Below are 22,627 nucleotides of genomic sequence, written 5' to 3' on the forward strand. Positions count from 1 at the left end.
TGAGCTTAAGTGAATTTTGATGTTCAGAGTCAGCAATCTCCTCTGGATTAGTTAGTCCCATCCCTCCCAGTCTTGGTGGAAGTGCAAGAAGTGTTCTTTCTGCTAGGGTTAAGTCAGGGTGTTTCACTAGTTTGGGAATGAACTTGACACTGATTGCTTCTTCCAAAGGGTGGAGGAGGGGTCCGATATCAGGGATAGTCCGCATCAGGTAGTTCCAACGATGCTTGACTCCATGGGTGAATGCAGCAAAAGCCGCATGTGGCTCTGTGTTAGCAATCTCAGACAGAGCTTGGATTTCACTAACCCACTCATTCACCTTTCCCGCTACGTACTCGGTCTTGAAGTCCGTAGTGCCAATTACTGCGCCTAGATGTCTTTGGCCGTCCTTAGTTATTTTGACCTCACTTCCGCCAAAAACCCCCAATGCCCGTTCATAATGTTCTGGCTTCACGATGAGGAAGGACTTGCTGGCGTTTGGGTGGTAGCCTATTTGTGGACCTCGCAATGTTACCAAGTCCCACCACTTTTTGATGCCATCCACTTTTCCTGCTCCTGTAAGGTCGTCAGCATACGCCACTTGTTTGACCCCAGTTGTTTCAAATTTTATTTCTTGTTGGAGCACTGATAGGCCTATTGCATACATTGCCATTACAACAGGGTCCCCCTGTGTTGTTCCCTCGGTTGACTGTTAGATGGTATCACCTCTTAGGGCCTTGTTGTTTACTATATAAAGGTTTGATGGATTCCTATAGGAGTTTTCAACGTATATTGCAAAGCTTGGACACTTGATCTTGATGTTGTGCAGTGCGGCCTTGCGGTTAAGTATGTTGAATGCGTTTGAAGCGTCGACCAGGAGAACGGCTTCACAATCACGTTGCTCAAATATCGTTCTCATGGCGTGAATGGCCGCCTCCCCACCAGCTTGTTGGCTGGCACAAACTTGCAGGTTCCCTGCTGCTGCCCTGACATCGTCCTTTACCACCTCCATTATGCATTTTCCGATGATTCGCCTCAGCACTTCCCCACTCCTATTGGCCTACATCCTGGATTCTTATCCAGGGGAATGAGGCGGCAGGCCGTCAGAGCATGAAGGTGATGGCAGCATGAGGATGCCAGCTTTCTTGCAAGGACGGCAATGGCCGTACAGAGATCACTTGCTGCGGGGCCAAACTTGTTAGTGCTGAGGATGACTCTCCATCCGTTTGCATCCAGACCTACTACTACTACCACTAGCACCACCACTACTACTACTATCACCACCACCACCGCCACCATGAACAACAATTACTCCACCACCATCAATGACCCTCACAGCGTCTCTTTATCACGGGGAAGTTAATTACATCACATCACTGGCTTAGAGAGAGAGAGAGAGAGAGAGAGAGAGATTGTTCAACCAGCCAGCGAGACAGACTAAGCATTTCCCATTCTTTTTTGTCACACACACACACTTGAAGAGCAGACAGTATTTTCCTACCTTTAACACACTCGCTTTACGACGGTCTAATTCCTGAGCGAAAGTAAGAGAAGGACAGAGAGACAGTGGGGCAGACAAACAGGCAAGGCAGAGAAAAAAAATTATATATATATATATATATATATATATATATATATATATATATATATATATATATATATATATATATATATATATATATATATATATATATATATATATATGCGCAAGTAAATCACTGTAGTTGCGCGTGATCCAGGTATATGTTTTCTTCTTTCCTTGTGGTTATCATTAATGGCATGTACAAACTGGACAATTTTGTAATTAAGAAGATTTGTAACCAGGTGAGAAGGTTGGGTCACCTTACCCACTGACCTGACTACCGACCGTTGCGGTGCTTTTTAAAGATTAGTAGGGTCATTACCTAATACCTGACCATTGTGGACCTGATCTCACCCTCCTCTGTATATATACACCTTGTTTTGTACTTCTCTTTAGTCTGAAGATGTGAATTACACGAAAGCGCTTGGGAACTTCGTGTTTTCTTCTTTCCTTGTGGTTATCAGCATATATATATATATATATATATATATATATATATATATATATATATATATATATATATATATATATATAATTAACAGATAGACATGCAGACATAAGAGACTGAGACAGACAAAGTGGCAAACAGACACTGATAGACAGACACAGACATACGGCAGTTTACATTTATTCCCTATGAGACCAACTTACACCAAACAATTATACTCTAACTCGTCAGTGTGACTCAGCTGCTGCGCCAGACACCGTGTCACAATGTCTTAAAAAATATATATATATATAAAACTCAAGTTCCTCTTAAGATAAATACAATACCTACCTGTGAGAACTGTTAGCTGGGGAAGTACGTACCATTGAAGGTCCAACAATGCGACTCCATACGTGTTTTATTTCTGACAAAAGCTTTACACACTGATAGAGTTCGGAATATTACTTAACAATGGCTAAGTTTCTTTTCTAAATAAATAGCTTTTTTCAGTGCCATAATATACAGTACTTGTTGTTGTTCAATTAATAAATTATCATGGGTAAAAATTTGACAGTACTCGACCCAACTTGACATTTACAGAGTTTCAGTATGTCACTCAACAGATGATGATTTATATTTGAGTTTAGGTTGTCCATCGTCGGCAAGGGTAGTGAGTGACCCACTGTTGTGTTGACGCTCACTGAGTCTCTATGGTGATCAATCATTTCTGACGGCAGGCGACACGAACCAACCAAACCACAACAAAACTATATTCCAGTGATCGTAAGGAAGGTATGGATTGGTAAGGTTAGATAAGGTTGTTGTAGGTTTAGTTGCTCGTTTTAAGAACATAAGAACATAAGAATGGAGGAAACTGCAGCGGGCCTATTGGCCCATACTGGGCAGTCCCGTTTACACCCAACCCCTATTGCTCATATAAGCATCCAACCTATGTTTGAAGCAATTCAGCGTATTCGAGTTAATGATGATATTTGGTAACTTGTTCCATTCATCCACTACTCTGTTTCCAAACCAGTGTTTACCTATTTCACGCCTAAATCTAAATTTGTCTAATTTAAAACCATTGTTACGAGTTCGCTCCTGGTTGATAGTTTGAGTACCTTTGTAATGTCCCCTTTGTTTAGCCCTGCCTTCCACTTATACACCTCTATCAGGTCGCCCTCGCTCTACGTCTCTCAAGGGAGTGCAAATTAAGATGCTTTAACCTGTCTCTATACTCAAGGTTCCTAATGCCCGGGATTAGTCTTGTCATTCTCCTCTGAATTCTTTCCAAGGATTCTATATCCATTCTGTAATACGGTGACCAGAACTGAACTGCGTAATCCAGGTGTGGTCTCACAAGAGCAAGACAGTTTTAGGATGACCTCGCTAGTCTTGTAACTAACACTCCTTTGTATGAACCCAAGTACTTTATTAGCCTTGTTACGAGCAAAAACACATTGTTTACTTGGCTTAAGGTTCCTACTTATCATTACTCCTAAATCTCTCTCGCAGTCGGATTTCTCAATGGCATCGTTGTTCATCTGGTATCTGGTTTCCCTGTTTACATCTCCTATACTGAGTACTTTACATTTGTCGACGTTGAATTTCATCTGCCATTTTTCAGACCATTCGAAAATTTTTTTTAGATCTTCCTGTAGTTTTGCCGAGTCCTCGTCAGATTTCATAACACGTTTGAATAGATAGATAGTTAGATAGATAGATAGATAGTGTGTGTGTGTGTGTGTGTGTTTTCGCAGGTGTGTGGTTGTCTGGGTGTTAGTACAGCAGGTGTGTGGTTGTCTGGTGATCAGTAGATTATTGATATTATGTTTATGTAATTATTGGGCTCTCAATTCTAAGTGAAAATGTGGTCTTATTACGACATTTCAGGTGGATACTTTTATTTTGTGTGGATTGCAAAAATAGCCTTGTGCTTCCCATCCAAAAAGTTTTGGCCGAATTTTGGCCTATTTGGCCGTGAGATGGCGTGACATTGGCCGTGAATCTTGTCGTACATCTGGCAACCCTGATTCTGATATGTTCTTATTACCACCATGCTATGTGTACTATTCCAGATGATACTAAATGTTACATAATACTTACTCGAGATAAATGTATCAGGTGCCTGCAAGAGAGCTCAGGTTCTCAACTGGCTCAGTCATGTTATATTATCATCTTTAATCGACTCTATCTGTGTTCTTCTGGCTAAATAAACTGTATCAATACCCCGCAGCACACACACACACACACACACACACTGGTAAGTACAGTACATGGGGTTAAATAAATTCGTACACCGGTAAAAGTTCCTCTCAATTTGGAACCTTTATATAACGGACTGTACTCTCCATATAATCCGTTAGAGGGAGGTTTCATATATAACGAACCCGCGATATAACGGACTTTCCTCTCTTTATATACATTCCTTTAAATAGAGGTATACATACTGTATATTGTTTCACACTTTTGATCTTTTTTTTCACTTTTGTATTTCCTTACTATTATTATTATTATTATTATTATTATATTATTATTATTTTTATTATTATTATTATTATTACATTTTCACCTCCCAGGCCCTGATGTAGGTCAGTAACCTGTTCCCGGGTGGAGTGATCCCTGTAAAAAAAATAAAATAAATAAATAAATAAACAACAACAGGGAGGCAATAGTGACCAGAAGTAAACAAAACAAAAGAACATCAACACTGACGGACCACCCGAGTCGTGTTGGATCCTTCACGATGTAAGAGACAGACAGACAGATATAAGTTAGCAACACGCACTAGGACTACACCCACACACTAGGTCAACTGTCACACCTTTGAGGAAACCATCCCACTTGGTCCTCCATCTGTCAGTATTAAACAATAATATTTACTAAGAATAAAACAAATTATTTAAAAATAATAAAAATGTCAAAATTTTTTATATGTTTAATCTATACCACGATGGTGGTCCTGGTGCAGGGGGGCGACCTGTGTGTGGTGTCCCTGGAGAGGTTGTCCCGCCAGGAGATCATCTTTTTGCACATGTGGACATCTCGGAAGCTGTGGTCCTTTGAGGCCAGCAGCGCTGGGCGGGTGGACACCAGCAGCTCGATGGTGCCCGACGGCGTTAGGTATCTAAAACCCTTCGTGGGAGGTGACGCACCTGCCTTAGAGGAGGGAGGTGACGCACCTAGCGTAGAGGAGGGAGGTGACGCACCTAGCGTAGAGGGAGGTGACGCACCTAGCGTAAAGGTGTGTGACGCACTTAGCGTAGAGGGAGGTGACGCACCTAGCGTAAAGGTGTGTGACGCACTTAGCGTAGAGGGAGGTGACGCACCTAGCGTAGACGAGGGAGGTGACGCACCTAGCGTAGAGGGAGGTGACGCACTTAGCGTAGAGGAGGGAGGTGACGCAGGTAGGGAGGTGACGCAGGGAGGTGACGCACCTAGCGTAAAGGTGTGTGACGCACTTAGCGTAGAGGGAGGTGACGCACCTAGCGTAGACGAGGGAGGTGACGCACCTAGCGTAAAGGTGTGTGACGCACTTAGCGTAGAGGGAGGTGACGCACCTAGCGTAGACGAGGGAGGTGACGCACCTCGCGTAGAGGAGGGAGGTGCCGCGTCTCAGCGGGTGAGGCAAAAAAGACGCACCTGGTCTGCCAGAGTGGCGAGGTATGGTGTCATGCTTAGGGAAAACTTGGTCGAATGTTGGGCATTGGTGACCACGGCTATATTCTTGACAGTTTTGGCCGTGGCCATCTGGGATTTTGCCAGAAATTCGCCAAAAACTCATGTGCAATGAATCGTATCTTTTTTCAATAATTTTTTTTTACTACTGTATACTACTACTGTATAATATTCATTTGAGAGGAGTGAATAATAATGCATTTATTAATATCGTCTTAAAATTTGTTCATTCATATTGACTGGGCTAATGCCTCCTTAAGGAGGCCTTTTACGTCGACCTTGACAGAGTGCTGACCTCTATCACCAGAGAAGATAAGGTTGTGAGCCTTGGTGACTTCAGTGACTGAGTTGGCAGTGATGCTGACATTTGGTAGGGTATCATAGGGAGAAAAGGACATACACACACACTACTGCTACTACGTGGACCAGGAAGTAACGAACACTTCAACATAAGGGGTAGAGAATCATATTATCTACGAAGGCGCTGTTAGGAGGAGGGACGTTATTACACACACTCCTCCTCCTCAGCTCTCCATCGCTGAGGTCTAATTAAATCTTGTAAACATAATACTGCATTAAGTTTTTATCAAGGTTACATCATGCTGGCGAGGAGGTCTATGGCCGGGAGGTAAAGTGTGTGTGTGTGTGTGTGTGTGTGCGCGCGTGCGCGTGTGTGTGCGCGCGCGTGTGTGTGTGCGCGCGTGTGTGTGTGTGCGCGTGTGTGTGCGCGTGTGTGTGTGTGTGTGTGCGTGCGTGTGCGCGCGTGTGTGTGTGTGTGTGTAATAATAATAATAATAATAATAATAATAATTTGCCTGCTGTTAGATATGTCTTACGAACTATTTAAGCAGAGATAGAAAATTAGCCACAAATTTTTCGAGTAGTAGAAATCTTCAAGTAAAATCAAAGTCCGCTAAGAGGACAGTTCAGCCATTGTTAACCCACGCTGAAAATCCTGGTCTGGGGGTCTCGATCTGTCCAGTCGTTTGTGCCGTCCTATAATGAATAAATCGGGTAAACATCTTTGACATAAACAGTTGTTGACGTCTGCCTGTAATGAGTAAGAGGTAAATGCGTATGTGCATGGAAACATTGTTGACATAAGCAGCTGTTTACGTCTTGCCAGAACACGAACACTTATCGCAATGACCTCGTGGCCACTCCAGTTACCTCCGTCTGGTCCAGGTGAGGCGTGACGAGGCAAGGTAATTTGAGCTGTATAACCAGACGTCCCAAAATCCAAAATCCTGTCGACTTCCTACTGCCACTCCACCCTCTTGCCCCTTATAAACATGTTGTGAACAAGGTCTGTCACAAAAAACGTCCACCTAGACCCGGATTTCCAAACTTCAAAGTACAATAAATTTACATTATCCGTAAACTGAAGATGTGAAAACTCCTCTGCCTGTCTCACCCCTAAACTAACCCACAGAGATAAAGGGGGAAATGGAGTAAATAGTGCATCAGACTAATGTAAACAGAATCCTTCTCTCAACCTCGTTACAGAAAAACAACCCCAACATGTTTAAGAATTTTCACCGAGATCACTGTCACTTTACGATGCTTCATCATGACAACTGACCGGGGAGGTATTTACCTTACCTGCAGGCTTGTTCCTCTACATCACGTATGCTAACTGTTCACACTTGAAATGTCATTTATGGTAACAGCAGCATATTCCTCTGTGGCATTTGAACATAACATGGTATATTAACTATGATATTACCTTTACAACACAAGACAGACACAAACACAGTAGTAGAACGTATGACAGCAACTTGAGGTAGTAACATCCCCCACTAACACCACACACCACCTTTAGTTTTACTCACTTTCTGTGATTTTGTTGAGTCTGAGGACGTCTTCAGGTGAGATGACGGGCCTCGATAGCGCCTCCTCCTCCGTCAGCGCTGCAGGAGACAGACAAAAAAAGTGTTAAGCGATAATTACGAAATAAAATAACACATCTTTGTCGTTCCTCTGAGAAAGATGTCATATTAGTGATTGATAATGATGATGGATGATGAAGAAAGTACAAGACACACAAATAAAAATACGTACCTTCAAACACACTACAGTTAAATTGCAGGTACGAGTGTGTGGTAAACCCCCTCTTGCAGTCGAGGTCTTTTTTCTGAACAAATAAAAAACGCGAGGGTGAGCTGGCAAGTGTGGTTGTTAAATATATTCACCGAGGCGTTTCCTTTCCTAAAGACTCTACATATTTCAAGCTGGATAATTTGAACTGGAGGTTATGAGTCACTTAACCTGACTTAATGACCTTACTTAATCTAACATAATGACCTTAATTAATCTAACATAATGACCTTACTTAACCTGACATAATGACCTTACTTAATCTAACATAATGACCTTAGTTAATCTAACATAATGACCTTACTTAATCTAACATAATGACCTTACTTAAACCTAACATAATGACCTTACCTTGCCTAACTAAACTTAATCTATTACCTCCCCACTTACCGGTACCTAACCTAACGACCTTACCGAACCTAACCTAACCTAACTTTAACTAATTCGATTCTTATATAGTTTGTTTGTTATGACAGTACAAGTAAACAACGTCTTGTATGTATAACTTTCATTAACGAAGAAATAAAAATGAAAATTCATCCCTAAGTGACCAAAAACGTCAGCAGAGTTTCAATGTTTAATTAGGTAATTATCCTAAATAGTTGATGCGTATAGCCACTCAAAAAAAACCTATCTATAGAAAATTGTATTGAAAAAATATGATACAACCGACGAAAGATTTTGACACCCTACCGAGACAATAGGAGTCGTAGTGTTCATTCTGAAATTCATCGATCACCCCAAGTACAGATAGTTTTTGTGAGTGACTTTACATAATAGAGTCCTTCATTTCCTCATTCCTAGTGTCAGGGTCAGCTTCTCAAATCCATCTCAGTCATGTTCTGTTGTCAGCATTATCCACACTCAGCCACATCCCTCCACCGTTAAACTTCTGCCTTTCTCTTGATCCCCTTCCACTGATTGTCTCACTCCAGTGTCTCTGTCGCCTCTCCCTCTCTCTTCGTCTTATCACATGACCAAAACCCTCTCGGCATCAACCCGTCTTACTACTTCTAAATGCCAATCTCACTCTAATATCTTCATTTCTCCCAACACAACATCCAGGACTTCTATCTCTCTAACATTTTCTCCCGTTTCCTCATTTCTCATACATCTATTCTACATATTAACACCGGTCTGATTATTGTTATATACAGTATATTGTTTATCTTACACTTCACTTTCCTCCTGGTTCATAGAGTTCCTGCAACATCCTATTACAGTTTGTCCATTCCGCCCTCATCCTATCTCTCATTTCTACTTTACAATCTCGCTCCGTCTTCACACTCATCCTAAATCTACTTGAAACCTGTCAATTTGCAACAGCTCTTCATACCTCGTATCCATACTACTGGCCACACCCCTATCGTCTTGCTACACACCATAACCCCTGTCTTCCTAACGTTAACATTCAACCCTGATGTTTTAATATTCTTCTGTCATTACAACACACTCTTCTGTAGCCCCTCTCTCTCTCTCTGTCTGCTGTTGTGGTAAGATCATCCACAATCATGAGCTCCCACAAACACTCGGTACATCCATCACACTGAACCATGTTGTAGGATAATTCTCACTTCTAATTGTGAATGTCCGTATAGTTGTTGCTGTTTCAAGTATCTCCTCCATCGTTCTCATCATTTTTTCTTTTAGATATCTTCCTCTGCCTAAGGTACTAATAACTTGTGTCTGTATTCTGCTCTCAGGTATTTGTTGCCCCTCTCCACATTCCTCTGCACAGATAACAACAATCACACCATCACCCCTCGTCCACCCCAACACCTTCACCACCTCATTACAGTACCTACTATCCACGATGATCCACAAGTCTTCCTCCCTCTTACCATTCAGGCAATCAACCTCTTCACCTCCTCCTCTTCCATCTGGATATCACTGGTCCCCCTTCCAGCAACCACTTGACCTTCCTCCCCCTCCCTCACAATCTGCAGTCTAGCAAAATATTCTTTCCTCTTTTAATGTCCAGTTCTAAGGTGTTCAGGTGTTCCTCTCTTCATTACATACTGGATTTATTCTTCCTTGTTCCTGTTTTTTCTTTCTTTTGTCTTGCATTTGTTACCCTACAGGAGGTTTGGTTTCCTTCTGGTGTTTGCGAGTTGTCATACCACTTCTCCTTACCTCACTTTCTTCTCTCCTCACCTCACTCTCACCTCACCTCCCCCTCTCCTCACCTCACTCCTCACCTCCCTCTCCCCTCTCCTCACCTCACCCTCCCCTCATCCCCCTCTCACCCCCACACTCCCACTGCTCTCTTTACTTCCTACTCAGAGGTGTATATTTTTCTTCTGCTCGGCCATTTTCTGTTATTTTCCACTCCTTAAAAGCCGTTTTCTTCTTCTTAGTCACATCTGCTTCTCCACATATCATAATTAAGTTATTTTTTCCCCCCATGGTGTTCCTTCCTTTTATTCTACCCCACACCTTTACTGTCTCTGTAAATATTATCTTCGTTTAATTGTCCTACAACTTCTCCGTTCATTTCTATCTTCCTTTCTCTGCTGGACGCTGGACTCCCCCTGCGCCTTCCACCAGCCCTCACACGTTGATCCTGCTGGTTATATCCATCTCGCCTCTCTTTAACCACATGCTATCCATAACCAACAACCTATGATGACTCACACAACAGCTGTTTCGTGTTGTATATCCCTGCGGTTTAACCTCATGTTTCTTACCACTGATTCATTGAGGTGTGATCACTGTATATGGCTGCCGTGTGTGTGTGTGTGTGTGTGTGTGTGTGTGTGTGTGTGTGTGTGTCCGTCCCTCCCGCGCTCTGTAAGTCAATAAGTCTTCTCCTTCTCCTCCTCTTCCAAGCTGTGAGTCATTACCAATACCCATCTCTCCATCTTCGTTTCTTCTCTCAAGAGCCGTAACCACCATACTGCAGCTCATAACTATCCACATCTCGTTCCACTGTTACCCTTCTGGCCAGCACCAATTACTATTACCTTCTTTCCAGCTGTAGCTTATCATGCTATTTTTTCCGGTTCATCCCTGACATAATACTGTACATACATACATACATACATACAATGATAACCACATAGGAAACAGGAAAACACGAAGTTCCAAAGCGTTTTCGTATAATTCACATCTTCAAGAGTTAGTACATACACACATTCATACATACATACATACAATTACCAACTGATTACATTCTTCACCAAAATGGATGAAAAAATATTCTTCTTATCTCTTACAATAATAAAGTACTGTAGTAAATTAATAGAATCATGCTCAAGTGTCGCTGTGCTTATAGAAGTATCTCACTTTCTCCAGGGAGTGAGACAGTGGTAGTGGGTGGTCCATCATAACCTCCCCACCCCCACGTAACCTCCCCATCACCACATTAGTTCCCCACCACCACATAACCTCCCACCACCACATAACCTCCCCACCCCCACGTAACCTCCCCATCACCACATTAGTTCCCCACCACCACGTAACCTCCCCACCACCACATAACCTCCCCACCACCACGTAACCTCCCCACCACCATCACAACACCAACACAAGTCTCCCCACTATTCCACTTCCTCACCAACGCCCTCCTACTCCCCATTTCCCGATCACCAACATCGTTCTCCCTCCCCATCCTGCACGCCTACCACCCAGCCTCAACTCCTCACACCCCCACCCACCCATCCTCCACCTCTTCACGCCCACGCCTTGTTACTTCTCCCTCCCTCTCCACCCCCTCCCTCCCTCCCTCCCCACCCCCTCCCTTCCCTCTCCCTCCCTCCTTCCCTCCCTCCCACCTCTCAATTGTCTTAACTGTGCAAAGATTCTAAAGTCTTACAATGGCTAACCGAGTTATTATTATTATTATTATTATTACTGTATTATTATTATTATTATTATTATTATTATTATTATTATTATTAAAACAGAACCACGAGTAGATACAAATTAATGTTTGTTTTTCTAGATTCGAATTGATCCAACAAGTCATCGTAGACTAGAGGTTAAGACATAGTATACACGTAAGAGATTAAGTTATCGTAAGTACACATGGCACTAAGCTATCGTATTAAAATGAGTTCTTATATCAAACACAGGAGGGCAAGGACATGGTGCTAAATTATAATACTCAATTTATTTTCGTTGCCTCAATAACGAAAAAAAGACTAAAACACCCTTATCCTCACTTTATTTATATCGAACACTTCCCCTCACTCTCTTCAGTATGGGCCGAGTAAGTGTTTTAAATATTTCCTAAGGTTGGCGAGAGGAGGGAGGGAGGGAAGGACTAGGGTGAGCTGGCGCCAGCATCACAAAGGTCGATTTCCACCACCAGCCAGCCAAGACGTAACGGCCCACCCATCGCACCGGCACTGCCCTACATCCCACTGAATGTACCCACGTAAACAAACCACCGTCCTATAACGTAACTAACTACTTTACTTTTACCGCCCATCAACAACCTGACCTTCTGTTTTTTATTATACAGGCTTTATACATATGTGAGTAGCCTTACATTCTACTCAATATACACAGTTTTACCTTTAACCTTAACTTTATAAACATGACACTTTCCATACGTTGAGGTGACTACTAATACTCAAATGCTGTGTCTCGTATACCACTGAATATATCCACGTAAATATGAAGTTTAAAACATTCACGTGGTCTAGGTACCCCAGCTTATTTCACCTGATGATTGAACCTAACCTAACCCCCTCAAGCAGCGTGTTAGTGTTAGGGTGTTTAAGCATGAGGGAAAGTAAGCTGGGGTGTTAATCTTTAAGTGATACGTATCAGCATATTAACCCCGAGAGCCAGTGGAGTCAAAAACATTTATTTATTTTATATATCAATTTAATGAATATATAAATGACTGAAAATACCCAAATGAACAAAATAGATAATATTAATATTATATGTGGCCAACAACACAACGGATGTACACACACACACACACACACACACACACACACACACACACACACGAGATAACTTCCTTGATAACCACAAACTCCACACTCAACACCAGCGCGAAACAACTTCACACTCAAACAAGAGAACGCTTAACAAAGACACACTACAACAACCTGCGCGACAACTTTCACCTGCCCTCAAGTGTAAAAGTGTCAGAATACCGAGTAGCCTCCACCCCCCTCCATCCACTCCTCCCCACTAATTCCCGTCACCCCCAACCCCATCCCCCACCCCTTCTCCTATGAATACAAAACAGCAATACAAAAAAAACAAGACGAACGAACACTAATACAAACTAAGCAATATAAAACTAAGACAAAATAAACAGGAATATGAAACAATGATACTGACTTAAGAGGTATTTTAAACAGAGACAATAAGCTGTGGTACTATTAGAGTGCCAGTAGCATGGTGCCGGAGTAGGTGGACATATCTTAGAGTGAAGCCTCATAACTCCCCCCTACACTAGGACACGTCAGCTGTTCCTGGTATGGTACAGCTTCAGTTGGGGAGATAAGAGGGGAGTATAAATGTGAGGGGAGAAGAGGGGTTTAGGTGAAGTAAGTAAGTGACAGACAGACAGACACAGACAGACTTGATCAGAGACATGCACTCACACATCATCTCACTCTTATAGTATACACATCAGTTTAGACTAACACTTCACAGGCGATATCTCCACCCGCCTGAGTGTATAAGTGACACACACACACACACACACACACACACACACACACACACAGGGATATATACACCACCCTGTACCTGCCCCGGGACACGAGACGCCAGGCTCACGTCCTCAACTGCCTAGTAATGCTTTCTGATGAACAAGTTAACTAAGCATGGAAGACTCCGAAAGACGTCTTGGTTTATGAGTGTTTGGCATAGTCTTCCTTGGCCTACAGTGTTACCTACAATATTCTCAAAACAAAATATGAACAAACATAAAGTAAAATTATTGGTTTAATGAACAGCAAACATGAGAGTGATCCACAACACCACACAACTGTCAACAAACACCTTGGCCTGACTGTACCATGTAATAACGACTGTGTGTTCAGGACTCTCTTATTTTTATCTGATCTAATTTCACACACACACACACACGTACACACACACACGTACACACACACACACACACACACACACACACACACACACATATCTTCAACACTGACTGCTACCACCACTTTCTTCCATCACTGGCGGTCAACACCACCTTCCATCACTGGCTGTCAACACCACCTTCCACCATTGGCCCCCACCAATAGCCTCCGGCACACAAACACCATCACACACGACCATAACAAGTGCCCCAGTGAGCCTGTGTCGTTCACCTGGCACCTCCCCCCGCCGCAGGAGTGATACATTACACACATCGATGTATTTGGCCCACAGGTCTCACAGCAGCAGGAATTCATAGCATTTTCCCTGCATGTGTCATTGTGAACATATGTGACCCCTGGGCTGGGCGGGGCCACATGTCCTTCTGGCTGTTACATGGTACGTTTCCCTGTGAACCAATTGTTTTTATGGGGGTACACTTCTCATCTGCCACTCAATACCAGCTACTCACCGTCACTCACCAATGAACATTCCCCACTTTTCATTGACCATCATTCAACGTCAGTAATTAAAACTATAGTCATTCACTGTTCAGCTTCTTGAAGAACAACAACAACAACTACTTTACTACAGACAAAGAACATTATGTGAATCCTAACCACCACATACAGCCTCTTCCAATATTGGTTGCCGATGCCAAAAATGTGTCGGGAATCGATCGTGGACCCGACGAGATGGGAATGCTGTTCTCTACCCATTGAACCACCACTGATCGTGTGAGGAATACTGTTTACGAATTTCAGGACTGTTGAGGCATATTAACTTCTCTTGTACTTGTTAACACTTGTCTTGTTTTTTTGTTTTGTTTTTAAACGTCTTATGGGTTTATTTAACGGTTTTGCGTGTGGATCATGTTTCAATTTACATAACTAGGATAAACTTTCTCATTACGTGTAAGTTTATGTAACCAAGATTAACTGTTTAATTACAAAATATGTTTTTTCTTCACACAAATGAAAAGTTTCTATAACAATTGTCAGGACGGTAACTTCCTCAGTTTCCTCCTGCCAAAGAAAAGTTCCTCAGTTTCGTTCCAAAGAAAAGTTTTCAAATTACCACCCTATCATTACCATACCACTACATCAATACCACCATTACCATTCCACCATAATACCACCATTACCATTTCATAATTACCAACCTATCGTTACCACTAACAGTAACTACAGTGTGGCCGCTTAACCAGCACCAATCTCCGTACCCTGAAAAGTTTTCCGATATTGCTGATATTAAAAGATAAAATTAAAAAATGTAAATTTCCTACTTGTAAGGCATTAAAACTCGGGATGTATTTAGCTGTCGACGCAACTCACGTTAAACACACACTCAAAACTATATTGCTGGTTCCCTGTAGCTACACATATGGACAACAGATATTAGCTGGCGAAATACAGAGTTGTATCTCCTATTTTTTTTATTGTTGTTTGACTAGTGTATTACTTAACCTTGTTAAGCGCTTAAAGAGCTTTGTTGTTGAAGTGCAGTAATAACACAACAACAACAACAATTGGCAGAATGACGGCGTCTGATTTGCCAACCAATGAGACACGAGTCGCAACCACACCAAACACGTCACAGGAGAGCAGAAACTTATAATTTATGGCGGAAACAAATCACGTTCTGTTTCAGCCTCACATTATGATTTTTAACTTAGGGAGTGAGTTACTGTATGTTGCTCCGACTGTGACTTGTCTCTCGGTGCTTAACACATCTGCCAATAAGGTGACTTCATTCTGCCAGTGACCACCTGTTGTCCCAGTACGAGTAGGCCTACATGACAAATTGTAAACACTATATCAATTAAATTAAATTAAGACAGGTAAATGTAACTCTTTCTGTTTTCAATACACAATACAAGTTCCCTCCAAACGAAGGGAATTAGGCAACTCCATCGCGATTTAAAAAATAAAAAAGTTCGTGTATTGTTGAAATAAGAATGAGACAGTTCCAGGGTTTGATGAATGTGGGGGCCTGGGAGGGGGGGAGGTCATAGGGGGCTGTCCTATCACCCTTCTGAGTTTCACATGAGGTGATATACAAACATATCATTTCCTTCAACTCTAAACCATCTTTAATAATTATTCCCTTCTTGAATACACAAACCAAATACTATAGTACAGGTATTATTTTATTCATAGGGGAGTTTAACTTGCTTACCTTTATTTATACTGTAAATAATAAATACCTACAGCTGCACAGTCACCACTTCAACCCGTCTATTTGTAAACTAAAGACATGGAGACACCTGTTGGCTATAACTTTTACTTTGTTTCTTAATATAAAAAAAAGTTTCACCTTCCTCACTAACATGTCTACAGAATACAAGTGAGACGTACTGTACACACACACACTACATAGCTGTAGTCTTCTCAGGTGTTCTAAACGCTTCCTATACTATAACTTGCCACAAATCACGACAAAATACAAGACAGACATTAAAAAATATATTCTCGATGTTTTGACCAACGATATGAAAACAGAGTTGTCTTGACACCACCAGACTGATGAGTCACACTACCATACATGAGTGATGGATGAGACTACCACACAGGAAGTACCACACTGATGAGACTGAGTGATGAGTCACACTACCATACTGATGAGTCACACTACCACACTGATGAGTCACACTACCACACTGATGAGTCACACTACCACACTGATGAGTCACACTACCACACTGATGAGTCACACTACCATACTGATGAGTCACACTACCATACTGATGAGTCACACTACCATACTGATGAGTCACACTACCACACTGATGAGTCACACTGACAGTCACACTACCATACTGATGAGTCACACTACCATACTGATGAGTGAGTCACACTGAGTCACACTACCACACTGGATGAGTCACACTACCACACTGATGAGTCACACTACCACACTGATGAGTCACACTACCATACTGATGAGTCACACTACCATACTGATGAGTCACACTACCACACTGATACACATACCACACTGATGAGACAGTCACACTACCACACTGATGAGTCACACTGATGAGTCACACTGATGAGTCACCACACTGACTGAGTCACACCACCACACTGATGAGTCACCACCACACTGATGAGTCACACACCACTGATGAGTCACACACCATACTGATGAGTCACACTACCATACTGATGAGTCACACTACCATACTGATGAGTCACACTACCACACTGATGAGTCACACTACCACACTGTTGAGTCACACTACCACACTGATGAGTCACACCACTACACTGATGAGTCACACCACCACACTGATGAGTCACACCACCACACCCACAACAATAAGACCATCACACATTAACGTAGCGCCACCGTTATATTATGTGGTGGTGAAAGTCAAAGGTCACCTCCGCTTTTGTTGCTGCACTAAAGATGATGAGCATTTTGTTGTGTTACCCGGGGGGGGAGGGGGCGTGAGAGGTCAATGGTGGGTGTTAAATTCCACCAAGATCAATAATGTGGGGGGGGATGTTAGAGGTTAAGTGGTTGTTTTAGGTCAGTAATCATCACGAGGCGTCACAGTGCATAAGTAACGTGTCATGTATCACGATGAATATTAGTCGGACCAGTGACGGAGGTGTTGGTGGTGACTGGCAGTAAGGTGTACCGGGGAACTGTCCACTACCATCCACAACGACTACCGTGGGAGATCTTTTCTATAGTTATATAAACACTATATTATTTATTACCAACAGGTATACCACCAACACGAGCACGTTACAAACAAATTACCAACACGAGTACGTTACAAACAAATCACCAACACACGTATATCACCAACACAGTTATACCACCAACACATGTATACTCCCTCAACATACCAAAAGGTCGGATACAATTTACCTGTAAGTGTAATACAATCATCAAGTTTAAACAGTCAGTGATAAATAGTGAAACCCAAATCGACCTTGAACTTGTATTCCTTTAGGTTACAGTGAAGTGTGTTTGTAGTATACAGTAGAGTACAGTACACTGATTTCCTATAAACACTGCTACATTTTCTTACTACATGGCGGTACTTGTAGCATGACATCATCCGTGTTTGTTTTTGTTTTTCATCATCCTATCTTCCTCTTTAGTAAATTCTTTTTGTCTTCCTCCGTTATTCTACAATTTAAATATTTTCTTCCTTCTGTCGTTATAGTAATATCGTCCTGTCTTCCTCACTTTTAATATCCTCCTGTCTCTCCTCCCCGACAGGACAGGAGATCGATGACTCCCTCTGGGTGGTGATCCTCTGCCGCCCGCTCGCCCACCCGTCCGTCCTGCCACCATCAGCTCTCCCTCCGACCTTCCATTCATGCCCTTCGTTCACCCGTGATATCCTTCCAGCCTCGGTATCCCTCTGGCCATACCTTCCTTTCATTACTTTTACCTCCTCATTCTCGCTGCCTAGTGTTTTCTTTCATCTTTCTACCCACTGACACTGTAGTCACTCAAGCTTCTCCTCCCCCTCTCCTCCCTCGCTCAAGCCACTCCTCCACCCCTCTCCCCCCTCGCTCAAGCCACTCCTCCACCCCTCTCCCCTCTCCCCCTCGCTCAAGCTACTCCTTCACCCCAGTTTCAGAAGGTGACAACACCATAGCTCGCCTCACCATGCTATAACACGTCAAAACTTGTCTGTCTTCGCGCCGTCCTGACTGCTTTATATGCTGAGCTAAATGGCCGAACGAGGAACTGACTTACTGGGTCATTTAACTTGCAAATGTCTTGGTTAAACTCTCCTCTAAGACTCCACTGTGAGTAGTTATTCCTCCGAGTTGACTTCAAATTCAAACACTATTTCTAACTCCTCGTCGCGAACTTCAGTAGTACCTGCCAACGTCCACTTAATATTTATCGCTATTAAATGAAGTCCATTAATTCCGTGTTAGAGCGTGTGACATAAACATCAATAAATATTACTGTACCTCACTCCCAAACATCCTATTTAAGGGTTTTGGGCTTGAGTGTTTTAACAACCCGAAGGTATCTATTTTTAACCTAAGATAACTTACGACAGTATTACGTTAACCTAACCTAACACAATCTAACCTACATTAATCTTTACTAAATAGAATCAGTCTACTCTAACATCACCTAACAAGATCTCCGCGTGAGACAAGTCAGCCTGGTCCTCTTGTATCTCTACCTCCACTTTACATGTTATCTCGGAATATATATATATATATATATATATATATATATATATATATATATATATATATATATATATATATATATATATATATATATATATATATATATATATATATATATATATATATGTGTGTGTGTGTGAACTCACTGAGTGACTTTCACATGAAGGAAGGCGTGGCGGTGAGAGGTGTGCTGGCAGTCAGTCAACCTTAACACAGGTCACAGCTCTACATCACCTCGGGTATTACTGCTCCCAACTTTCAGGTTCTACGTGGGTCTTGAAACGACCCAAGTCCTTATGTGACGTTACTATTTTGTAATCACCGAATTGAACACTTTTAATTTTCAAATCAATACGAAAATATTCATAAGAAGTATTGTATACACTAACTCGTGAAAACTTTAATCAGACAGACGTAGTCAAGTGTCACACACGGACGAACGGATGGACACATGAATGAATTGAAAAGGCAAATACAGCACTGTTGCCTACCGATGGCGCGGTCATGGCAATTACTAAATGGAATTACCTTTCTTACATAAATGTTTTCCTAATTTCTGAAGCAAAGACTCGAGTAGAATACAAAATCCTATAATTGAAGGGGAACTTATTTCGATAAGAATCAAACAATTTTAATTCAAGGCGAAAAAAACTTTCTTACTGAATTTAATAAGATTTCCTAATTTCTCAAGAATTTCTTGCCAAGAAAAAAGAACACCTTTCAATTGGAGATGAACTTTCTCGTGAAAGCGTCGGAGTTTATCTGGACCCGACAATTTCCGTGACGATTTCAGAAGTTTGGAGGTGTTCTTGTCACCCTCCAGGACCACGATCCTCGAAGGTTCGTACGTCATTCTGCCCAACAGGACGCATAACGCTGCTCATCGACTCACTGAGGCTACAACATAAAGCCGACGGTCTAAATATGGTCAACATGGCACTGCGATTGTCGTAACTAGCTGGGATCGTTTATTTCCTCTTACTGGAAAAAGATTTAACTTAAGATTCTTGAAGTTTAAAAGGGCGACTTCTTCTGTGGTTCTGTGTAGACGTCAGCTGTCGTAAAGTTTAAGTTTATCTTGACTTTGTTTTTAAAGGTGTTTATGTTTAGCTCTTTTTTTAATGTTTTTGTATTGTCTCTGTAAGTAATGCTGACTTAGTATTCCTTACTCATTTCTGTCCAACTGGGGGACAAGTCAACCAACCCTCCAGGTGTGCTCCAGGTGTTGATGGTCACCTGACTCCTCGTCCTCCACACTACTGACTGCACAACAACACCAACACTCACACAGATTTGACTATTACTCGAATATGAGAATCTTTGAATTGAACACAGAGCCACTATATGCCCGCAGAGGAGGAGGAAACGTTAATATAATTGCGTGTACCTCAGCCAACACGACCATCACTGAAACAAAGGAAGACCGAGAGGGTGAGGGAAGAGCTGGAGCGAGGACAAAAGGAAAGGAGGGAATTACTAAAAATATACCTGGGAGAGGTTTGAATGGGCCTCATCGCAATGAGAGAGAGAGAGAGAGAGAGAGAGAGAGAGAGAGAGAGAGAGAGACTCGCTCTCATCGTGGTAACACAAGTTGGCTGACCGCAAGAGTCGCCTGTGAGGGTGTCAAAGTTGCGAGTCACTCACTTGAGTCAGTTGTCAATACCTGACGAGGACGGTGATAATGTTGGTGATGATAACCACGACAAATGATGAGGACGATGATCATTATAACGATCATAATTATGACAAAGTAATTAAAACTAGAGAAGAAACATCGTGATATGAGCCTCGTAGGATGAACAAATATTGGATAACACTGTGGCCTTGAGCCAGGTGTGTGTTCCTAAATTATGTACACGACACGTTCGTCTTGGTGACACATTCTTCTTAATAACACATTCTTGTTGGTGATACATACTTGTTGGTGATACATACTTAGTGACACATTCTTGTTGGTGATATAATCTTGCAGTATCTACAATAATGTGTCACCAATACAGTAGAATAAAAGTGCGCCAAATTTCATCAAGAGTAACTTACCTCTGCCCAGTTATAGAGCGCACACGGAATTGACGACAGACTTAAAGACAGATTGATAGGGTGATTACTAACGCCCCCTTCTAACTGGTAATACAAGTTATCCACAAACAAATAAGTCATTTCTAAATCCTTGCATGATATTTACTGCTTAAACTACAACACTAAAACATTCTAGGAGAGTTTCTAGGACCTATGACCAGGGAGTATTCGTAAAATTTAATAACCTCTGAAAAATTTGGTTAGGGAGAATATTTTTTTTGAGGTAGAAGAGCAGCAGTGATGAGGGCCAGTGGTGAGAAGTGTGTACAGTAACGAGACACACACACACACACACACACACACACACACGAAAGACTGTATAATACGTCTTGAACTGACGCTTCTTCATCCATCCACCTCTCCACGACGTCACCAATACCAACAACAAACCAGAAGGGAGGACCATATCTCTTGATACTCCGCAGCAATGTTACACTCCCCCCCCCCCCCCCCCAACACCCACTAACACCTCCACTGTCACTTCCTTCCTTCACACCCCCACTTCCCCTTCCATCCTTCCCACACCCATTGATACCACCACGGTCACTTCCTTCCTTCCTTCCCACCCCCACTTTTCCTTCCATCCCTCCCCCAACACCCACTTCCCGTCCTTTCCCAGCCTGACGGAGGTAGGGAGGGCGCCTCTCCTCACATTAAGTGGGAGTCCTGCCAACCAATGGAGTTTGAATTTTCACAAATTCTTAAATTATTTCACCCAGTAACTGAGAGTGAAGGGACGCATTAAGTTACAATGGAGTCTCGGAGCAATTTCGACTCCATTTTGGCTATGAACTTTGTGTTATAGTTAATGTGAGATGATTCGATGCATCCTCATATCACCAGTTAGTTGAGAAGTGCATCGCATGAACTCCAGAGTCCGATCTCAAAAAAAACATCAAATTTATTGAACACGTCTCACTGGTTTACTTACGACGCAGAGAAGGGGAAGAAAATGGCGTAAAATTTGCACAGACTCAAACTTCACCAGATTTTTTTTCCCTTTCCCGGTTATGGGAGAAATTTATCGTACGAAATATTGAGAATCCGGACTCGACCAACTCAAAGTGCCAGAACCCACTCAGAGTGCCACGATACCCTCCTGAATACAGGATCCCCCGACGACGAGTGCCAGGACCATCTCCCCCCCCCACACACACCACGTCAACTCCTCCCCCACACACCACGTCAACCCCTCCCCCACACACCACCCCTCCACACACCACCCCTCCTCCACACACCACGTCCTCCACACACCACGTCAACCCCTCCCCCACACACCACGTCAACCCCTCCCCCACACACCACGTCAACCCCTCCCCCACACACCACGTCAACCCCTCCTCCACACACCACGTCAACCACGGCACTTCACAGCTCTGGTCTGTTAGCCACCTGACGTGTAATTTCCTGATCCCTTACTAAGACGGACCTCTGCCGTCTTCTAACCCAGCGTTCTCCTCACTCACGCCCACGCCGCTGACTTACTCACGCCTGCGCCAGACTCACTCACGCCTACACCACCGACTCACTCACGCCCCCGACTCACTCACG

The 22,627-nt window shown here is 42.7% G+C and overlaps 1 protein-coding gene across 1 annotated transcript in view; it reads right to left on the bottom strand.

Annotated features, from left to right (window-relative positions):
* LOC121871627 (protein unc-119 homolog B-like) overlaps positions 1-22,627 on the bottom strand; it is a 107,837-nt gene that overhangs the window by 67,128 nt on the left and 18,082 nt on the right. Inside the window, exon 2 of the mRNA XM_042374065.1 lies at positions 7,496-7,573. Coding sequence (XP_042229999.1) covers positions 7,496-7,573 — 78 coding nt within the window. The remainder of the gene's footprint in view (positions 1-7,495; positions 7,574-22,627) is intronic.

The sequence above is a fragment of the Homarus americanus genome, unplaced genomic scaffold (genome assembly GCF_018991925.1).
Source record: "Homarus americanus isolate GMGI-L3 unplaced genomic scaffold, GMGI_Hamer_2.0 scaffold51859, whole genome shotgun sequence".
Taxonomy (NCBI): Eukaryota; Metazoa; Arthropoda; class Malacostraca; order Decapoda; family Nephropidae; genus Homarus; species Homarus americanus.